The sequence below is a fragment of the Lepus europaeus genome, chromosome 9 (genome assembly GCF_033115175.1).
Source record: "Lepus europaeus isolate LE1 chromosome 9, mLepTim1.pri, whole genome shotgun sequence".
Lineage (NCBI taxonomy): Eukaryota > Metazoa > Chordata > Mammalia > Lagomorpha > Leporidae > Lepus > Lepus europaeus.
The window spans coordinates 19,947,587-19,966,855 of record NC_084835.1 but is presented as its reverse complement, the minus strand read 5'-3'; the positions used below and the strand labels follow the sequence as shown (position 1 = coordinate 19,966,855).

At 53.7% G+C, this 19,269-nt stretch overlaps 1 protein-coding gene across 4 annotated transcripts in view; it reads left to right on the top strand.

Moving 5' to 3' along the window:
* Nucleotides 1-19,269, top strand: part of TTC21A (tetratricopeptide repeat domain 21A) — a 33,905-nt gene that overhangs the window by 2,486 nt on the left and 12,150 nt on the right. The window contains exons 3-14 of one of the 4 annotated variants that reach the window (XM_062200130.1): nt 36-146; nt 685-851; nt 2,040-2,162; nt 2,619-2,776; nt 5,803-5,887; nt 8,531-8,629; nt 9,749-9,941; nt 14,403-14,500; nt 14,637-14,837; nt 15,492-15,621; nt 17,926-18,083; nt 18,295-18,510. In XM_062200130.1, the coding sequence (XP_062056114.1) occupies nt 36-146; nt 685-851; nt 2,040-2,162; nt 2,619-2,776; nt 5,803-5,887; nt 8,531-8,629; nt 9,749-9,941; nt 14,403-14,500; nt 14,637-14,837; nt 15,492-15,621; nt 17,926-18,083; nt 18,295-18,510 (1,739 nt within the window). Of the gene's footprint in view, nt 1-35; nt 147-684; nt 852-2,039; nt 2,163-2,618; nt 2,777-5,802; nt 5,910-8,528; nt 8,630-9,748; nt 9,942-14,402; nt 14,501-14,636; nt 14,838-15,491; nt 15,622-17,925; nt 18,084-18,294; nt 18,511-19,269 lie in introns of all 4 variants that reach the window. The other 3 variants (XM_062200131.1, XM_062200129.1, XM_062200132.1) reach the window with 3 other exon arrangements.

Here is a 19,269-nt window from a genome sequence, read left to right as displayed (position 1 = left end):
GCCCGGGGGCATTAGTGCGTGAACTGTATTTGCAGAACGTGTCCAGGATGCCATCAGCGAGCTGGAGAGCATCCGGAGTCACCCGGACGTGGCCCTGTGCTCCATCATGGCCCTGCTATACGCCCACAAATGCTGCGAGACCATCGGTGAGTGCAGCCGTGCTCGGCCAGGCCTGGCCCGGCAGGGGAAGCAAAGCCCCAACTCCCCAGCCCCAGTCCCTCAAGGGCTGCCAAAACAGGTGTGTGCGCACTGCTGCTCCCCTCCCCTGTGGGCCTCTTGAGTGGGAGCTGGCAGAGAGCATACCGGGGAGAGAGGGCTCCTCCCGGGGTGACAGCCACCTTTGCCTTGCCAAGATCTTGTCAGGAAACCCAGGCCATTGCAGGCCATCCTGCCACTAGCCACCAGCTCTCTAGAGTCAGGGAGAGGATAGGCCCGAAGCTGGGGAGCCAGGCCTGCTCTGAGCAGAAAAGAGATCTCAGACAGCAACCCTGAGTCCAGATCTGTGCTGCCCCCAGCGGCCTCCTGGCTGCAGGTGCTGCTGCTTTGCAGGCCCTGGGCTGGCACTGATCAGCTGCACGTGAGGAGGGTGAACCCGGCTGCTCCAAGGGCCCTCAGAGTCCCACGGGGAACCGGGCAGCCCTCCTCGTCCTGATTCACCCTCTTCCTCCACCCCTGGGTTTGCAGACCGAGAAGCGACCGAGGAGCTGGAGAGCAGCCTACAGGAAACCCACAGGACAGCCAGTGGGACGGCGCAGTACTACGCCAGCCTCTTCCTCTGGCTCATGGGCCACCACGACAAGGCCAAGGAGTACCTTGACCACACACTGAAGACCTCCACTGGCTCCAGAGAGGTACCGGCATGGGACACCGTGGGTGCCCAGCTCACCACGGCAGGCTGGCCGGTCTCGCCCCTGCAGGGTCCTGGGGCCGGGGGAGACCATACTCAGGGTCACACAGGAGCCCCACCCACCTTGTCTCAGGGCGAGGCAGAGGCCACACGTCCACAGATTCTTATCTCTAGATGGGTGTTCTGTGGCCCACATTACATTTTTTAAAAATCCTGAATTAGCCGCACACATTTAGCAACCAGATTTCACCCGACAGTCTGGCTTTCCTGGTTCTTTTGAAAACTCCAAGTGAGCTGGCCAAGCTGGGCATTCCCTCCCCGTGGGGGTCTCTTGATAGGAAGTGTGGTTCGTATATGAGGGGTTTTCATGCCCTTCATGGAAAATGAGTGTTTTCAGAAAACTCTGCATGAACTGCAAAAACGTTTGCACCCAAATGATCTTTCAATTCCATTTTCCACGGACTTCTAGAAAGACTGTCGTGCCGTCTGTCCCAGGGGTGCAGTCTAAAGCCTCATTCTAGGCCACACACTCCCAGCAGGGCTGATACCTTTTGGGAGGATGTAAAAATTGGTTCTTGGAGGAGAAAATGAAAAAGGTGTTATTGTTTCTGCATAAAACACAGTTCTCCTGTAGTACATAATACACAGGTACTCCATCTGTGATATTAGCTTTTCAAGGGGTGCTTCAGGGCAGGGGTCTTCCAAGTGCTTCCCAGACCGGGCCCTCCTCATCTGCTGGGAGAAGCTAAGTGAAGGCTACTGTGCAACTCGGGTCCATGCGCTCCACCTGGCACCTGCTCAGCCACTCAGAGGCCCTTCCTGGCTTCCTGCACAAGGCCAGGCCTCAGAGGGGAGGGGCCAGGAACAGCCCTGCCGTGCCCCTGTGCTGGCCCTGACGCCAGTGGAAGCAGGACATGGTGATAAGGGAGAGGGCCGTGGGGCACGGGAAGGAAGGCCTCCTACGGGGGGCCTCCTGGGTTAGCTGTAGTGAACCAGGCGCAGAGGTTAAAGGGAGCTGCTGGCTGGGCCTGGTCCAGAGGAGCCCTGGGAGCCACCCTGGGATCTGCATGTGGTTGTGTCTGGCAGGGCCTGAGGGCGCAGGGAGGCCAAGGACAGGACACTATAGCAGGCAAGACCAGAAGGCCAGGGCCACGCAGGACCAAGGATCGCATCTTTCTCGTCCCTCCCCCAGGACTGTGTGCTCAAAGGTTGGGTTGACCTCACCTCCGACAACCCCCATGTGGTGAAGAAATCCATCAAGTACCTGGAACAAGGACTTCAGGACACCAAAGATGTGCTGGGCCTGATGGGAAAGGTGGGCAGCAGGGAGGGGAGGGGGTATCCCTGGCTGGGATCCACCGGGGGACCTCACGACAGACCCTCAGTCTGCAGATGCTGCCTCTGGTAGATGAGGAACAGGGGTCCAGAGAGGGTCGGCAACTGACTCAGGGTCACACAGCAGCCCCAGGCCCACTCCAGGGCTCCCCCTCCTCCTTCCCGTTGGTCTCAGTTTCCAATTCATTCTGTGTGGGGTCTCCTTGGGTTTCCACTCTGTGTCGCTCTTGGTTTGACTCCAACCCCATTTCCCTGGGGTCCCTGCCCCACCCCTTCAGGAACCCATACTGACGTGAACCGTGGTCCATCACTTCCCTGGGGGCTGCTGCCCTGGGCCTGCTCCTCAGCGGCCACGTGTCTGAGCCCCTCTGGGTGCACGCTGACCAGGGGCTCCTCTCTCGGATCCCACCCCCACCCACTCCGCGCTCCCCCACAGGCCAAGTACCTCATGACTCAGCAGAATTACTCCGGGGCCCTGGAGGTGGTGAACCAGCTCACGGTGGCCTCAGGCAGCTTCCTGCCCGCCCTCATCCTCAAGATGCGGCTGTTCCTGGCTCAGCAGGACTGGGAGCAGGCGGTAGACACAGCACACAGGTGAGGGCAGGGCCCCTGTGTGCAGCTGTGCAAACACACCCTTCTTCTCCAAGCTACGTGAGGGCGCTTCAGGAAGTCCGTGCGTCGTGGAAAATGCGTTAAAAGCTAAGTCCATTTTGGTGCCCAAAAGCGTGAAATCCACACATGGTGTTTTCATAGTATGCAGTTTTCATTAACTTTTCTTTAAAATATTTATTTGTTTTATTTGAAAGAATTACAGAATGAAGGAGAAAGAGAGAGAGGTCTTCCATCCTCTAGTTCACTTCCCAAGTGGCTGCAATGGCCAAAACTGGGCCAGACCGAAGCCAGGGGCCAGGAGCTTCTTTGGGGTTTCCCCATGGAAGTGCAGGGACCCAAGCACTTGGGCCATCATCTGTTGCTTTCCCAGGCACGTTATCAGAGAGCTGGATTGAAAGTGGAGTGGCCGGGAATCGAACCGGTGCCCATATGGGATGCCAGCACTGGAGGCAACAGCTCTACCTGCTATGCCACAGCGCTGGCCCGTTTCATCAACTTTTGCAGACTCTTCACACACTCCTTTCTTATAAGATGGGGATAGTAAAACAACCCAGCATGAAGTTGGGTGTGACGGAGGGCAGTTATAAATAGAGATAGGATTGCACTGGAGGGGACAGTGAGGGAGGAGGATGGCTGGGAGCCAACCATTTACTCACCCATGGTGACACAAGGCCAGGAGCTCTAGTCCAAGATGGGTCAGGAAATTGAGGGGCAGGCGTTTGGCGTAGCTGTTACGACACCCATTGCGATGCCCACGTCCGCTATCGGAGTGCCTGGGTTTGAGTCCTGGCTCCACCCTCAATTCCAGCTTCCTGCTAATGCTCACGGTGGGAGGCAGCAGTGATGGTTCACAGTAGCTGGGTCCCTGCCACCCCCACACGAGATCTGGATTGAGTTCCTGGCTCCTGGCTTTGGCTTGACCCAGCCATGGACTGCAACAGTCACTTTGGAAGTGAACCAGAGGATGGGAGCACTGTGTCTCCCAAATCAGTAAATGAAAATTAAAAAACAAATAAAACTAGGCCTGGTGTTTAGAAGAGACATGCAGGAAACCAGCAAGGAACGCAAGGCAACGAGAGCTGCAGGTGGAACCGCGGAGCTGCGGGGGTGGGGGAGGCTGAGACCACTACGCTCTTTAATCATTTTAAACTCCGAGGATGACATACTTCACTGAACACTTTGGGAGCCAAGGTCACTGGGGACTTCGAGCGAAGAGTTTTAGTAGTAGGCGGTGAACCTGGGCCAGGAAGCTGTGAGGTCAGGAGTCGCGGGAGCCACGTGCCCAGTGAAGGTAACCTTGGGCATACGGGCAGGTCGACCGGGAAGAGCGTCCGATGAAGACTGTCTGAGGACATCCTTTTCTAGATAACTGAAGAATATCTCCTCAAACTTTTTTTTTTTTTTGGTAAAGATTTATTTTATTTATTTGAAAGAGTTAGAGAGAGAGGTAGAGCCAGAGAGAGAGAGAAGTCTTCCATCTGCTGGTTCACTCTCCAAATGGCTGCAGCAGCCTGAGCTGGGCCAATCTGAAGCCAGGAGCCTGCTGCTTCTTCCAGATCTTCCACGTGGGTGCAGGGGCCCAAGAACTTGGGCCATCTTCCACTGCTTTCCCAGGCCATAACAGAGAGCTGGATTGGAAGAGGAGCAGCCGGGACTAGAACCGGCACCCTTCGAAAAGTTAATGAGAAAACATAATTAAAAGATACAGTAGTTTTGGTGCAAACATTTTTTTTTTGTTTTTGAAATCTCTGCATGGTTTTTTCCTAACATACATTCTCCCTGAACTTTCTGAAGACCACTCATATATACCAGTTCTAAGAAAAAAAAAAATCACTTTTGGCCTTTTGGCTAAGATCAAGTATAGAAAAAAAAAAGCGAAAAAAAAAATAGATACACGAAAACCATAAACAGACCACCTCCTTCTTCCCTGTGAACTGATGAGAACTGGAACTTAAACCACTTTGAAAAAAAAAATTTTTTTTTTTATTTGAGAGGCAGAAAAAGAGAGAGAGCTCCCATCTGTTGGTTCCCTCCCAGGTTCCCACCATAGCTGGGACTGGGCTGGCCAAAGCTGAGAGCCAGAATTTAAGTCCAGGTCTCCTGTGTAGATGGTAGGAGCTCCAGTTACTTGAACCATCACTACTGTTTCCCAGGGGTCTGCGTTAGCAAGGCACTGGAGTTCAGAGTCAGAGGCAGCTGCTGAAGCCAGGCATTCCAGTGTGGGACATGGGCATCTTAACTGGCGAGTCATCTGTGAGGCCAGATGCCCACCCCCCACCTTGAATCCTGGAGAGAGGTGCTGGTGGCAAATGCAACGCTGTGCCACCCTGGCCAGCCCGAAGGTGCCACGTGTTTAATGTCATAGCGAGCCCTCAGCTCCCCTCGCACAGTGTAGACCTGGCCAGGGTCCTGAAAGCCTGCTTTGGAATCTGGGCCTTGGGCCAGCAAGCTTACCTGGAAGCACCTGGCTGAAGGCCACAACTGTGGGCATACATAGGCTCCCTCGCCCTGGCCCTGTGCACCCACATGCAAGGAGCCAGTGTTTGTTGCCAACAGGTTGAGTGTGATACCACAGTCCATGCATAGTTGGTCTATGTTGCGCTTTTTAAAAATATTTACTGTTTATTTATTTGAAAGGCAGCGTTACAAAGAGGCAGCAGCAGCAGCAGCAGGCTGCTCTCTGCTGTGGCCAGGGAGTGCAGTGGAGGATGGCCCAAGTGCTTGGGCCCTGCACCCCATGGGAGACCAGGATAAACACCTGGCTCCTGGCTTCGGATCAGTGCAGCATGCCAGCCGCGGCAGCCATTGGAGGGTGAACCAATGGCAAAGAAAGACCTTTCTCTCTGTCTCTCTCTCTCACTGTCCACTCTGCCAGTCAAAAAAATTTTTTTTAATTAAAAAAAAAAAGAAGGGGAGAATGGATATTAAAAGACAATCAGAAGTTGCCAAACTGCTGTCCCAGTCTTGCCTCTTGACACCGATTCACACGGCTCTCCTTCCCATTTCAGAATCCTGGAGAGGGATGAGAACAGTATTGATGCCTACCAAATACTAGCTGTGCACGAGCTCGCAAGAGAAGGAAACATGACCACCGTGAGTTGTTTCGGGACTCAGACTCTGAACCCTGAGACAGACGTGAGGAGGAAGCCCTGGTAGCCTGTAGCATCCCCAACCTCAATGCCTTAGGGGAGCCCCTGGATCTGAGCTGCCTCCTCTCCGTCCCACCCCACCCTTGCTGCTAAGGGGCAGGGGTCTGCTCCGATTTGGCCCTTTGGGCCATGCGGCTCAAGACTTGGGCAGTGAGGGTGACACTGGCTCTGCCTCGTGCTTGCAATGGGAGCCTGGCCAGGAACCTGGCCAAGCCTCAGGCTCCTCACGTGTTGAGTGGACATGATTGTACACAAGTGTGAGGTTGTGAAAATGACTAAATGAGGTAAGTCAGAAAGTGGAGAGCAGTGCCTGGCACACTATAAAAATTCAATCAGTGTTAACAGAAGTCAGGGCAGTGTTTCAGAATTCAAGAATTGCCATTTTTTTAAAAAAATATTTAATTGAAAGGCAGAGATACAGAGAGCAGAGACAAAGAGAGAGGTCTTCCACCTGCTGGTTTACCACCCCCCCCAATGGCTGCAACAGCCAGAGTTGGGCCAATCCAAAGCCAGGAGCCAGGAACTTCTTCCGGGTCTCCCCTGTGGGTGCAGGGGCCCAAGCACTTGGGCCATCTTCCACTGCTTTCCCAGGCCACAGCAGAGAGCTGGATCAGAAATGGAGTAGCTGGGACCTGAACCAGCACCCATATGGGATGCCAGCACTGCAGGTGACGGCTTTACCTGCTATACCACAGTGCTGGCCCCCAAGAAATGCCATTGTTTAAGGGAATGGTTATGGAATTGCCTGGGAAATGAACAGGTAGTAGCTAGCCCCTAAGCCTTGGAGTTTTCCAAAGAAATTTAACATAGTCCTCAAAAGCAGTCAGGAACACCTATTATTTTATTCCTTTTATTATTACTATTTTTTTATTTATTTTAATTTACTTGAAATGTAGAGCAACGTACACAGAGACAAAGAAAGAACTTCTGTCTGCTGATTTACTCCCCTAATGTCTATAACAGCCAGGGCTGGAGCAAGCCAAACCTCAGAGTCCAGAACCCCATCTCAGTCTCCATGTGGGTGGCAGGGGCCCAGGCACTTGAGTTATCTTCTGCCGCCTCCCAGGACACGTTAGCAGGGAGCTGGGTGGGAAGCAGAGCAGCCAGAACCCTGAATTGGCACTCAGATGTGGGATGTGAGCGTCACGAGTGGCAGGTGAGCCCACTGCACCACAACACCCACTTCTAGAATTCTTAAACATTGGTGTTCAGATGTGTTGCTTGCAAAAAAAAAAAAAATTGTATTTTTAGCTGAAGCATCACCTTTTGAATAAACAAAGTACAGTGGTTTGTGGAGCCTAGAGCAAATTGAGAGTCTCTACGGGGTCATGGCAGGAAGAAGTAACTTCTGGTTTCTTCTGCACAGCTCTGAGATTGTGGGTTTGGTGGGGTGGGGTGAGATGGAGGGAACAGTCCATATTTAGAAGGAACCTTCAGCAAGGGCCGCAGCCCTGCCTCTAGGTAGGAACCAAAGAACAAAGCTATCCTTAGCACTGGGCAGGCCTTTCTGGGCCCTGGCCTGGGGGTTAATCCCAGCGGCAGAGTTAACATACAGTAGCCTTCTGTGCCTCCACCTCAAACCCTGGCCTGTGGGCTGTCACTGCCTGGGTTTCTCCTTTGGCACTAGGTTGCTGCCAGAACCAAGAACTCCCTGCTTCTGGGTGAGGAGAGGGTGGAAGTTCATCAGGAAGAACCCAAGCTCCGGGCAGGCACTGTAGTACCCAGCGTTAAGCCACTGCTCAGGATGCCCACATCTTAGATTGGAGTGCTGGTTTGAGTCCCAGCTGTTCCACACTTTGCATCCAGCTTCCTGCTAATGTACCTGGAAGGCAGCAGGTGATGGCCCAAGTGCTTGGGTTCCTGTTAGCCACGTGTTAGGCCCGGATGAGATTCCCAACCCTGGCTATTGCAGGCATTTGGGGACTGAACTAAAGAATGGAAGATCTCTGTTTCTCTCCCTCCATCCCTCCTTCTCTCTCTCTCTCTGGCTCTCGCTCTCTCTCTCTCAAGCAGATGGAAATAAATACGCACACACACACAAACAACAACAACAAAAACCAGAACACTAGCTGGCAGACTGATTGCCTAACCCTTCCGACCCTTCACTGCTGTAGTGGAGAGTTTGGGCAGTGACATTGACCTACAGAGCTGTTGGGAGGGTTTTCTGTACTGACAGAGGTGCCAATACGGTGACAAATAGCAACATGGAGCAGAGACCCCGTGCTAGCCCAGGTGGTTTGCCGAAGGCCTGGCCTGCTATGGTGTAGACCCTTGTATGACTTTGCTCCTGGCTCTGCCTCAGTAGGTCTGAATGGGTAGCTTCTCATCACAAACTCAGAATAGAGAGGCAGTGCCAGGTCCTAGCTGAATAGTGTTCCAGCAAGCTCCACTTGGGAGGTTTTGAAATAATTCTTAACGCCAGGACCACCCCAGCCTGGTTTCATCTGAGTCTCGGGCTTGGGCGATGCCTGAGCATGGGTATTTTTTACATCTCCCAATTGATGCTAATGTGCAGCCAGGGCAGAGAGCTACTGCCCAACCCTGGCTCTGCATGCTGCCTTTGACGTTGTCTGTTTTGTCCTGGCAGGCTGCTGATCATGTTAGTAACCTGATTAAGGCACTGGAGATGAGCGAGCCCCAAAATCCAAGACTCCATCTGGAAAAAGTTCTGGTGGTTAGCAGGCTGGTAAGACGTCTCCCCTGGCTTCTGGAATGGTCTCCTTGCTTTCCTTAGGGGACCTCAGCTCCCCCGGGGAGCCCCCTGCACACCTGACCCTCTCCTTCTGCTTCAAACTCAGTGCATCCTCTGTGGCTGTCCCTTGCCTCTGGCTGATGACTGTGACATGTGGGCTGTGTATCCTTGGCTCAGATGCCCCTCATGGGGTCTTAAGGTGCCTTACTTTGGGAAAGAAGGCAGTGTCCCAGCTGTCCTGCAGCAGAGCCGCGTCCAGCCCTGGCTGGGGCACCCAGCTCCAGTGTTTGTTTATTTTTTGAAGATTTTATTTATTTATTTGAAAGAGTTACACAGAGAGAGAAGGAGGAGCAGAGAGAGAGAGAGGTCTTCCATCCGCTGGTTCACTTCCCAATTGGCCACAACGGCCAGATCTGCACTGACCTGAAGACAGGAGCCAGGAGCTTCTTCCAGGTCTCCCACGTGGGTGCAGGGGCCCAAGGACATGGGCCATCTTCTACTGCTATCCCAGGCCATAACAGAGAGCTGGATCAGAAGTGGAGCAGCCGGGACTAGAACCGGCTCCCATATGGGATGCCAGCACTGCAGGCAGTGGCTTTACCCACTACGCCACAGTGCCAGTCCCTCCAGTACTTATGTTTATGGAATCAGCCTGGGGCTTCTTAGGCCTGTTTGATACCAAGGAAGGTCCAAATAGAGCAGCTTGTCCAAGGATCTGTGTCTCTGTCAGACCCTGTGGCCCCAAAGCAAAACTAAGAACGTGCACAGCTCTGGGGCCTCGGGGACCGGAAGTACAGAGTGGGAGGCCACAAGGATGCCTCCTCTCCCTCCGTCTGTGCATGCACTCCACACGGGGCGGGGGGCAGATGGTGGCTGGCGGGAACGCTGCCCAACACGGGGCACAGAAGGCTTCTCTCACCCGGCTTTAGTCTTTGAAAAACCTCTTTGTGAATGCCTGGCCGGACAGGAGATGGGTCCCTCGGAGGTCCCTGTGGCCGAGGCAGGTTCCTAAGGCTGCACAGCCCTGCCAGGGCGTCCCCCGTTCCTGGCGTGCCCTTGCCAAGGAGGGCTGGACTGACTGGACTCCCTGTCCCCGGTGCCTGTTCTGTGCAGTGCGGGAGGCACCAGGCCATTCTCCACCTGGTGGGGAGCTTCATGGAGCGCATCTTCCTGGCCACTCCCTCCTACGCCCAGGTGGCCACCGAGCTGGGCTACCTCCTCGTCCTGCGGAACCAGGTGAAGGAGGCATTTCTGTGGTACTCAGAGGCCATGAAGCTGGACGAGGGCAGCGTGGCTGCCTTGACAGGTCTGTACAGGCCGGGAGGGGCGGGGGTGGGAGCCCAGCCGGGCAGCCTCCAGGGGTCTAGAGGAGGAGCCGTTCTCCACAGAGGGTTCGTGAGTTGAGGGATACGCTGCGTGATGGGGTGGCCTTCTGCAGGTCCACTAGTGTGGAAGTGAGAGGTACGGGACTGCTCAGAGTGTGGTCAAAATCACTCTGATCGTTGTCAGACCCTGGTTGTCCAAACTGGCTCTCCTGGAAGACTGGCAGCCTCAACCTTCTACTCGGTGGGCCCTGCCTCCCCTTGGAGACCAGCGTTGGAGACAGTCCCACCCCCATGGCCCACTCACACATGCACATACACTTGCACACGTGCACTCGCACACACGTGCAGACACACAGACACACATATACTCATGCACATGTGCACACATGCTCACACGCACACGCACATGCACACACACATGCACACACACATGCCTCCAGATGTACCTCCCTCGCAGGTCCCAGAACTGAAGGCCACCAGCGATGGTTGTTCTGAGACTTTTATTTCCCTGTCCAGATGCTTTTTTTTTTTTTTTTTTTTTTGACAGGCAGAGTGGATAGTGAGAGAGAGAGAGAGAGAGAGAGAAAGGTCTTCCTTTTTGCCGTTGGTTCACCCTCCAATGGCCGCCGCGGTAGGCGCGCTGCGGCCGGCGTGCTGCGGCCGTTGCACCGCGCTGTTCCGATGGCAGGAGCCAGGTGCTTCTCCTGGTCTCCCATGGGGTGCAGGGCCCAAGGACTTGGGCCATCCTCCACTGCACTCCCTGGCCACAGCAGAGAGCTGGCCTGGAAGAGGGGCAACCGGGACAGGATCGGTGCCCAGACCGGGACTAGAACCCGGTGTGCCAGCGCCGTAAGGCGGAGGATTAGCCTAGTGAGCTGCGGCGCCGGCCTGCTTTTTTTTTTTAATCCCTTCTATAAATGTCAAATAATTCCCTCCACATCCCCATTTTCATTTTACACTTTTTTTCCCTCAAAACTTCCCACACCATGGTCTCTGGCACATTCTTTTTTTTTTTTTTTTTTTTTTTCAAGATTTATTTTATTTATTTGAAAGGTATTAGTTACAGAGGAAGAGAGGGAGAGACAGAGATCTTCCATCCACAGGTTCTCTCCAAATGGCCACAACGGGTAGGGCTGGGTCAGACCAAAACTAGGAGCCGGGAACAACTTCTGGGTCTTCCACATGGGTGCAGGGACCCAGGCACTTGGCCCATCTTCCACTGCTTTCCAAGGCTCATTATCAGGGAGCTGGATGGGATATGGAGCAGCTGGGACTGGAACCAGCACCCATATGGGATGTGGGCACTGCAGCTGGTGTCGCTGGCCCCCTCTGGTGTATTCTAAATGACCACATTTGATTTGGGTTGAGGAAGCCATGTGACCCAGTGCTGAGAGCTGATCGGTTCCTGCCCTGGCCCAAAGGGCAAGTCGGGCACATTTGCCCCACCCTCCAGACTCCTCTCATTCCCAGTATCGTCTGAGTAGATGCTCATGGTTTCTGCCAGGCTGGCCCCTCAGATCCATGTCTCTCCTCCAGTCCTAAATTCTCTAAAAAAAATTATAAAAGACATTCTGAAAAGATAACAAATCCATTGCAGTCCAGCAACATGGTTCAGTAGGACCAGCAACTTTGGAGAACTTCATATTTCTACAAGATGCAAGGTTAATGATAGCAAACACATGACAATTCCAGGTAGAGCTAGAAACCCCTAAGTCGGCATGGGCAGAGCTGGGTCAGCTAACGAATGAGCTTTCCCCAAAGAGCTCCAGACTGAAGAAGCAGCTCAGGGCCACCAGGGCCTGAGAGTCGGGCAGGGCAGCAGGCAGTGAGAAGGCCCTGGGGGGATGGGTGGAGCCATGCCCAGCCCAGGGACAGGCATCCAGGAGCCTCTCTCTCATGGGCCTTGGGTCAGGTGACTTCCCACTTTGCCCAGGGACTTGAAGGACAAAAAGGCCAGGCAGCTCGGCACACAGGCAAAATCCCCTAAAATGTTCCTTTATCAGGGAGAGCCCCAGCAGTCAGCCAGAGGGAAGTGCAGTGGCCAGAAAACCTGTGTCACTCACCCCAGCCCAAGCCCTGCCCACTCGTGTGCCTGGAGTCACCATCCTATCTGCTCGCTGTGGGAAAACTTGTGACCCTAACAGTTTGGGAAATCTGCCTGGCAACTAGCGCTCAGCGGTCTAGTCTTTTATTTATAAATCTGCCAGCAGCCTGGAAGAGGGGCCGAGTGGACCATGCAGAGCAGTGGCCCTTGGAGCAGCAGAGGTGAGGTTGGGTCCAGAAAAGGCTTTTCTCCTCCAAAACACCTGCAGTGTGTTTGGCCAAGCTTTTTTTTTTTTTTTTTTTTTTGACAGGCAGAGTGGATAGTGAGAGAGAGACAGAGAGAAAGGTCTTCCTTTTTGCCGTTGGTTCACCCTCCAATGGCCGCTGCGGCTGGCTCATCGCGCTGATCCGAAGGCAGGAGCCAGGTGCTTCTCCTGGTCTCCCATGCGGGTGCAGGGCCCAAGGACTTGGGCCATCCTCCACTGCTTTCCCGGGCCACAGCAGAGAGCTGGCCTGGAAGAGGGGCAACCGGGACAGAATCCGGCACCCCGACCGGGACTAGGACCCGGGGTGCCGGCGCCACAAGGCAGAGGATTAGCCTGTTAAGCCACGGCGCTGGCCTGGCCAAGCTTTTATGTCAAGTCGAAAACAGACTGCTATGAAAGAGGCACAGAAAACAAAAGAAACATAAAAACATGAAAAACATCATTAGCAAGTGAAGAAGCCTGTGGACAGGCCAAATAGTGGCCAGGAAGTAACTCACTTATCAAGGTGGCGATGAGGACAACAGTGAGGCGTGAGTGCTCCCGAACAGCTGGGAAGTTATCTGTGAAACGAGTAAGAGGAACCGAGAGTGGTACTCTCAGCATCAAAGCGTATCGCAAAACCACAGAGAGTAAATCAGCCCGAGGCTGGCGCCGGTGGAATAAACAGACAGACGAGTCATGGAAGTCCTGGTTGCAAACCAGTAGGTTGTTCAGTGACTCCTGCTTGAACACCTGGCTTTCCATCATAAAATAAAAAATGCATACGTATATACGCGTATGCCACTCCCTACCTCACACCATATTCAAATTCCAGGTGCATTAAGTATTTCAACATAAAATTAGGATTTTTAAACCTGATTACAGGCTCAGAAGTTGTAGAGGCAACTATTCTATCTATTTGCATAAATACTAGATGGTGATAGACAAGGTAAAAACATAGTTAAAATATAGGTGGGAAGCATGTAGAAAATGCAACAGTGGTTCATCTTAGAAGGTAAGAAAAAAAATCACCCAAAAAGAAAAACAAGTAGGCTATGAACAGGCAACTCACAGCAAAAAAGGAAAGGCTCTGAAAAGATTTGTATTCTCCCTAATAAAGATGTGGATTGAAACTGGTTCCTTTTCAGTTTCTAGACTGGCAAAGATCAGCCTGTGAATTTGTTGGGAAAGGACACTTAAAATTCTTGGCAGTAATGTAAATTCAAGTAACTCCAGAGACCAAGTTGGCCTTGTCTATTGGTGTTTAAAAAAATGAGTTTGTTGAGAGGCAGATAGACAGAGTTTCTATGTACTGCTTCACTCCCAGGTGCCCACAATGGTCAGGGTGGAACCAGGACCAGGCTGGGGATGAAGCTGGGATGCAGGAACTCAATCCAAGTCTTCCACATGGATGCCAGGAATCCAGTTGAGCCATCACAGCTGCCTCCTAGGGTCTGTGTTAGCTAGAGGCTGGAGTTAAGAGCCAGAGCTGGGTATTGAACCCAGGTACTCTAGCACGGGACATGTATGTCTCAGCTGTTAGGATAAACTCTTGTCTACCTATCTGTATGCATATTAAATATGCATGCCTCTTGACTCATCAGCTCTAGTTCAGGAATTAGAACATAGGAAAATACTCACTATGGCATCGTAATACAAAAACATTGTAAATAAGCTAAATATGCGATTGCTAAATGGTTATATCCACAGGATATTGTGTCTGTTGTCAGTAAAGAGAATGGGGTAGACTTGTATGAAGTGATGGGAAGATAAGTCCATCATATATAAAAGTGGCAGAAGCAGGTTGTAAGGTGGTGTATATGCACTTTGATTGCCATGTGTATGCACGTTTTGAAACCATTGGTAGGCTCATCTGTGTGTGTATATACATTAATAACATGCACTTAAAACAATGTTGGAATAGCCTCCAAATGCTTATTAGTGGTCAGCTGTAGAGACAGAATTGTTAAGCCCAGAGCATGAGCTGGGGTTGCTTTTCTATATTTGCCCATATGATTTGAATTCTTTCCTTTGGGGGTATTTCACACTTTGAGAAGCTGCTGGGAGAGATCTGCCCTGGGACACCTTCCTTCCTCTGGTTCACCCGTGCCCTTGACCCCATGGGCTGCTCAGCCTCGTTCTGTCCATTCACAGGGATCATCTGGTGCCAGATCTTGGAGGGCCACCTGGAAGAGGCGGAGCACCAGCTGGAATTCCTGAAGGAGGTGCAGCAGTCCCTAGGGAAGTCGGAGGTCAGCACTCCCGGGCGCATGGAGGGCTCCGGGGTTGTGTCCCCTGCCCTCTTCCCACTGCCCACTTCCAGTAGAGAACAGCCAAGGTGGCCTGCGCCTCCACTTTGCCCCTGAGACTCAGGCCTCACTTCTGCAGGTGCTGGTTTTCCTCCAAGCTCTTCTGGCCTCCAGGAAGAACAAGGGGGAGCAGGAGGTCACGGCGCTGCTCCAAGAGGCTGTGGAGCTCCACTTCTGCAGCATGCAAGGCCTCCCCATGGGTTGCAAGTACTTTGAAAAGCTGGACCCGCCCTTCCTGGTCTGCGTGGCCAAGGAGTACTTGCTCTTCTGCCCTAAGCAGGTTAGGGGAAGGTCCATCTTCACGGCAGGGCTTTGAGGTGCAGGTTTGGGTAGGGCACAGTCCCCAGGCTGGAGTGGGGCTGGGGTGGGGGAAACCAGTGCTTTTCAAACTTGAACATGCAGCGCACAGATCCCCTGGGAGGTGGTTGTTCCAGTGCAAATGCTGACTGTGACAGCCTCACAGCCCTGACAAGCTCCCAGGCGATGCTGCTGCTGCTGGCCCAGGGAGCACACTTGGAGGAGGAGGGTGTTGGCCCCTGCCCTGCCTTTACCCTGGACTAGAACCTGGCTCCCCATTTTCCCAGAGCCTTCTAAGTTATGTGTTCATCTTGACCTGCTCGTGCCACTTTCTAGGCCAGTTAAGGTCCCTTGTGGACAAGGACGGTATTTTCATGTGTCTTGGTAGCCCCTCCACACCTCGCAGCACATCATTCAGCAGGTATCTGCTGGGTGCTGTACCCTGTGCCAGACATCACCCTGGGTAGCAGGGAGATGAGAGTGAGCAAAACAGGGTCCCCGTTCTCTGGAGCTCATGCTCTAGGAAGAGCGGGTCATAGACTAGCAAGGGATAAAGCAGGAGCCCTGCCTTGTGAGAACTCCTGGAGTGTCTCTTAGAGCGGGCAGACCACACAGCAGGTCCCCTGTGCTCCTGCAGCCCCGGGCACCCGGCCAGATCGTGGCTCCACTTCTTAACCAAGTCACCGTGATCTTGACTCCTGTGGTCAAGGCAGCACCAGCTCTGCTCGACTCCATGTATGTGATGGCTCAGGTCAAGTACCTCTCAGGTAAGCCAGTGGATCCTGGAGACCAGGCAGGGTCGTGTCTTCTCACAGCCCTCTTCGTCTGCTCAGGCACCTGCTGGGATTTCTGTTCGCTCACCCCCAAATCCCCGCCCGCAAGATGTGTCCACAGGCTCCCTGCCTGGGATACTTTAAACACAGACTGCACAGAGGCACCATGGGCCTCTTACCGGGCCTGCCTGCTCCTTCCAGCTTCCGGTCCCCTAGGGATCTGACCTGCACCAGCAGGGGTCTCTCCCATCCAGGCCATTTTTGGATGACTAACTTGATCTGTGTAGGTTATAGTTATTGAACTTGGATAAAGTAGTACTCAAAATAGGCAAAAATTCTCTCACAGAGCTTGTATTTTATTTCTATTTATTTATTTGAAATCTTTTTTTTTTTTTAATCCAGGGCCAGTGCTGTGGCATAGTAGGTTAAGCATCCACGTGCAACACTGGCATCTCATACGGGCGCCAGTTCAAGTCCTTGTCCCTCCACTTCCGATCCAGCTCTCTGCTGTGGCCTGGGAAAGCAGTAGAAGATGGCCTAAGTGTGTGGGCCCCTGCACTGTGTGGGAGACCTGGAGGAAGCTCCTGGCTCTGGATCTGCCCAGCTCCAGCCTTTGTGGCCATTTGGGGAGTGAACCAGTGGATGGAAGACCTCTCTCTCTCTCTGTCTCTCCCTCTCTAACTCAGCCTCTCAAGTAAATAAGTCATTTATTTATTTGAAAGGCAGAAAGACAGGCAAGCAAAAATCTCCCACTTCAGTTCACAAATGCCCACGATAGTCTGGACTGGACTGGGGCTGGGACAGGTCAAAACCAGAAGCCTAGGGTTCCATCTGGGTCTCCCACATGGGTGCCAGGTATCCAAGTGTTGAGCTGTCACCTGCTGCCTCCCAGGGTGTACATTAGCAGGAAGCTGGAGTTGGGAGCACTGCTGGGACCCAAAGCCTGTCTGTCCCACCCCAGGCTGCTCCGGTGTCCTGAGGGCTTCCAAGGATCCGGAGTCCAGTAGCCACGTCTGCCCTTCAGCACTGCACCATGTGGGTTGCACTGTGCTGAGAGCTGCCCCGTCTTCCTCTCCCACCCCCGCTCATCTGGGTGCTGGTCTGCCCGCAACTTCGAGGTCTCCTGGGGACAAGGCCGGGAAGGGAGGACTGTAGCCAGCGGATCTGGGGCCAAAGCACAGCCTCTTGCTGCTTAGGTTGCCATGGTGACCTCTTCCCGTTTCCACAGCTCACAGGGAAGGAGCAGGGAGTTTGGGACCTGGCAGCAGGGTTTTCCCCACCCACCAGGTTATGGATCCCAAGCAGAAGCTGCTGAGGGACACAGCTGCAGAGAAAAGAGGGGCTCGCCCAGCAACACATCGCACTCCACACCCAGGCCGCTGCCACCACCCCAGAAACACCAGCCTGGCAGGCTCCTCGGCCCCTGGTGCCCTTGGGCTCAGAGCTCTGAAGGGCCTGCATTGGAGTGCTCACCTCATCCCCTGCAAGCAGAGTGCCTTACATCCGTGGTGCCCCAGGCCTCCCATCTCACAGATAAGGACAGATGTCAGTCAGACATGCTGAAGTCCTTTGCATGTGGCACATAGAGCAGGTGCTTCATAAACCGTGGCTGTTGCCATTGCCATTGTTATTAGGTTTTGTTCTGCTCTTCGGTGTGGGAATTGAAATGTGAGTGGTCCCTGGAGCTTCCAGGTAAAACAGCAAAGTGACTTAGCCAACTCGCCGAGGGCTGCAGGGACCAGCAGGGTGTTACACCTGAGTTGTTGGGTTTCCTGGCTTTTGTCTGAGTCAAGGCAGGGACTTATAGTAGTTTTGGTTTTAGGCAGGGAACTTTTTTTTTTTTTTTTTTTGACAGGCAGAGTGGACAGTGAGAGAGAGAGGCAGAAAGAAAGGTCTTCCTTTTTCCATTGGTTCACCCACAGTGGCCACTGCGGCCGGTGCACTGCGCTGATCCAAAGCCAGGAGCCAGGTGCTTCTCCTGGTCTCCCATACGGGTGCAGGGCCCAAGGACTTGAGCCATCCTCCACTGCCTTCCCAGGCCACAGCAGAGAGCTGGCCTGGAAGAGGGGCAACCGGGATAGAATCCAGCGCCCCGACCGGGACTAGAACCCAGGGTGCCAGTGCCGCAGGCGGAGGATTAGCCTAGTGAGCTGCGGTGCCGGCCCTAGGCAGGGAACTCTTGAGTGAGGCAGTAGAAAGCCCGGTGCAGTGCCCAGCATGGCTGTCTCTGAGTAATAACTTGAACCTCATTCTGCCTCCAAGGACCCCCATATGGAGAGGTTTATTTGTGATTCCTAGGAGAGCTGGAGAATGCCCACAGCACCCTGAAGTGTTGCCTGGATCTGGACCCCACCTTTGTGGATTCCCACCTCCTCATGGCCCAGATCTACCTGGCTCAAGGCAACTTTGCCATGTGCTCCCACTGCTTGGAGCTGGGCGTCAGCCACAACTTCCAGGTGGGGGTCCTCTGTGCCCTGTGCCTGCACAGCACCCAGAAGCCCAGCTGGCTGCAGCCCCTGCTCACCCCAGGCTCCCCCTGCTTCCCTCTGTCTTGCTGGCCTAAAGGGCGGGGGTGGGCTCCTGGGGCTCATGGGGCTTTGTCCATGGCTGCTTTTCTTGCAGCCACAGTGGCAAACTGGAGCCCCCGCTGTACTGTGCTCCTCCTAGGTTCGAGACCACCCCCTCTACCACTTCATCAAGGCCAGGGCACTCAACAAATCCGGAGACCACGCAGAGGCCATCAAGACACTGAAAATGATCATGAAGCTGCCCACTGTGAAGGTGGAAGAAGGCAAGAAGTTCCGGGGGCACCCCGTGCAGCCCAGTGAGCGGGTGTCCATCCTGCTGGAACTGGCAGATGCCCTCCGGCTGAACGGGGAGCTGGTAGGCAATGGCGTACTCTTTTCCCTTGGGTGTGGGGCGTGTTGGAAGCCAGGGTGGGCCTGCGAACCCAGCTCTCTGGTTCTGCCGAACGTCTGCTTGTGCTGGTATTTGAGCCTTTACCGTTCGGGGAGTGTGGGCCTTCTCTGACTTGAAGGCTTCAGTGACTCCCCTTGCCCTCAAGGTAAGTTCTCAGCCCAGTGGATCCTGTGTGATCTGCTCTCTGGCTTGCTCACTGTCTCCGTGAAGATCTCAAGGAGGCAGGCCCGGCAGGGCCACCACCAGCGCTTGTGCAGACTAGACACGGCACGGCTGCAATGTCAGTCACATCATGAGCTCTAAGAACTATGTCCCCTGGGAGTATGGCAGTGCACAACATGCTTAACTGTATGAGACAGCTCCAGGGCCTTGGAAAGCCCAGGTGGGCAGAGCAGGAAGAACCTGGGCATCCCCAGCTGGTCTGTGGAGGCCGTGAGGAACACGGAGGCAGGGACAAGGCCTGGGGCCAGGGCTGGATTCTGCATGTTTCCTTGGCCTCAGCACCTTGTGGGAGGGGCCTTGTCCAGGGCCCTTCTGAGATCCCGCAGTACTGGGACCTGCAGCCTTCTCCTGGGATGAGCTGGGGGAGAGAGGGATTTAGCATCTTCCTTAAAGATGGGAAAGTGGAAACGTGTATTTTCCTTCCTTAAGTCTTATAAAAAGGAACAAAAGAACTGAAAGTAGAGAAGGACTCTCCCTCTGTAACAAAATGAGGGGACAGCC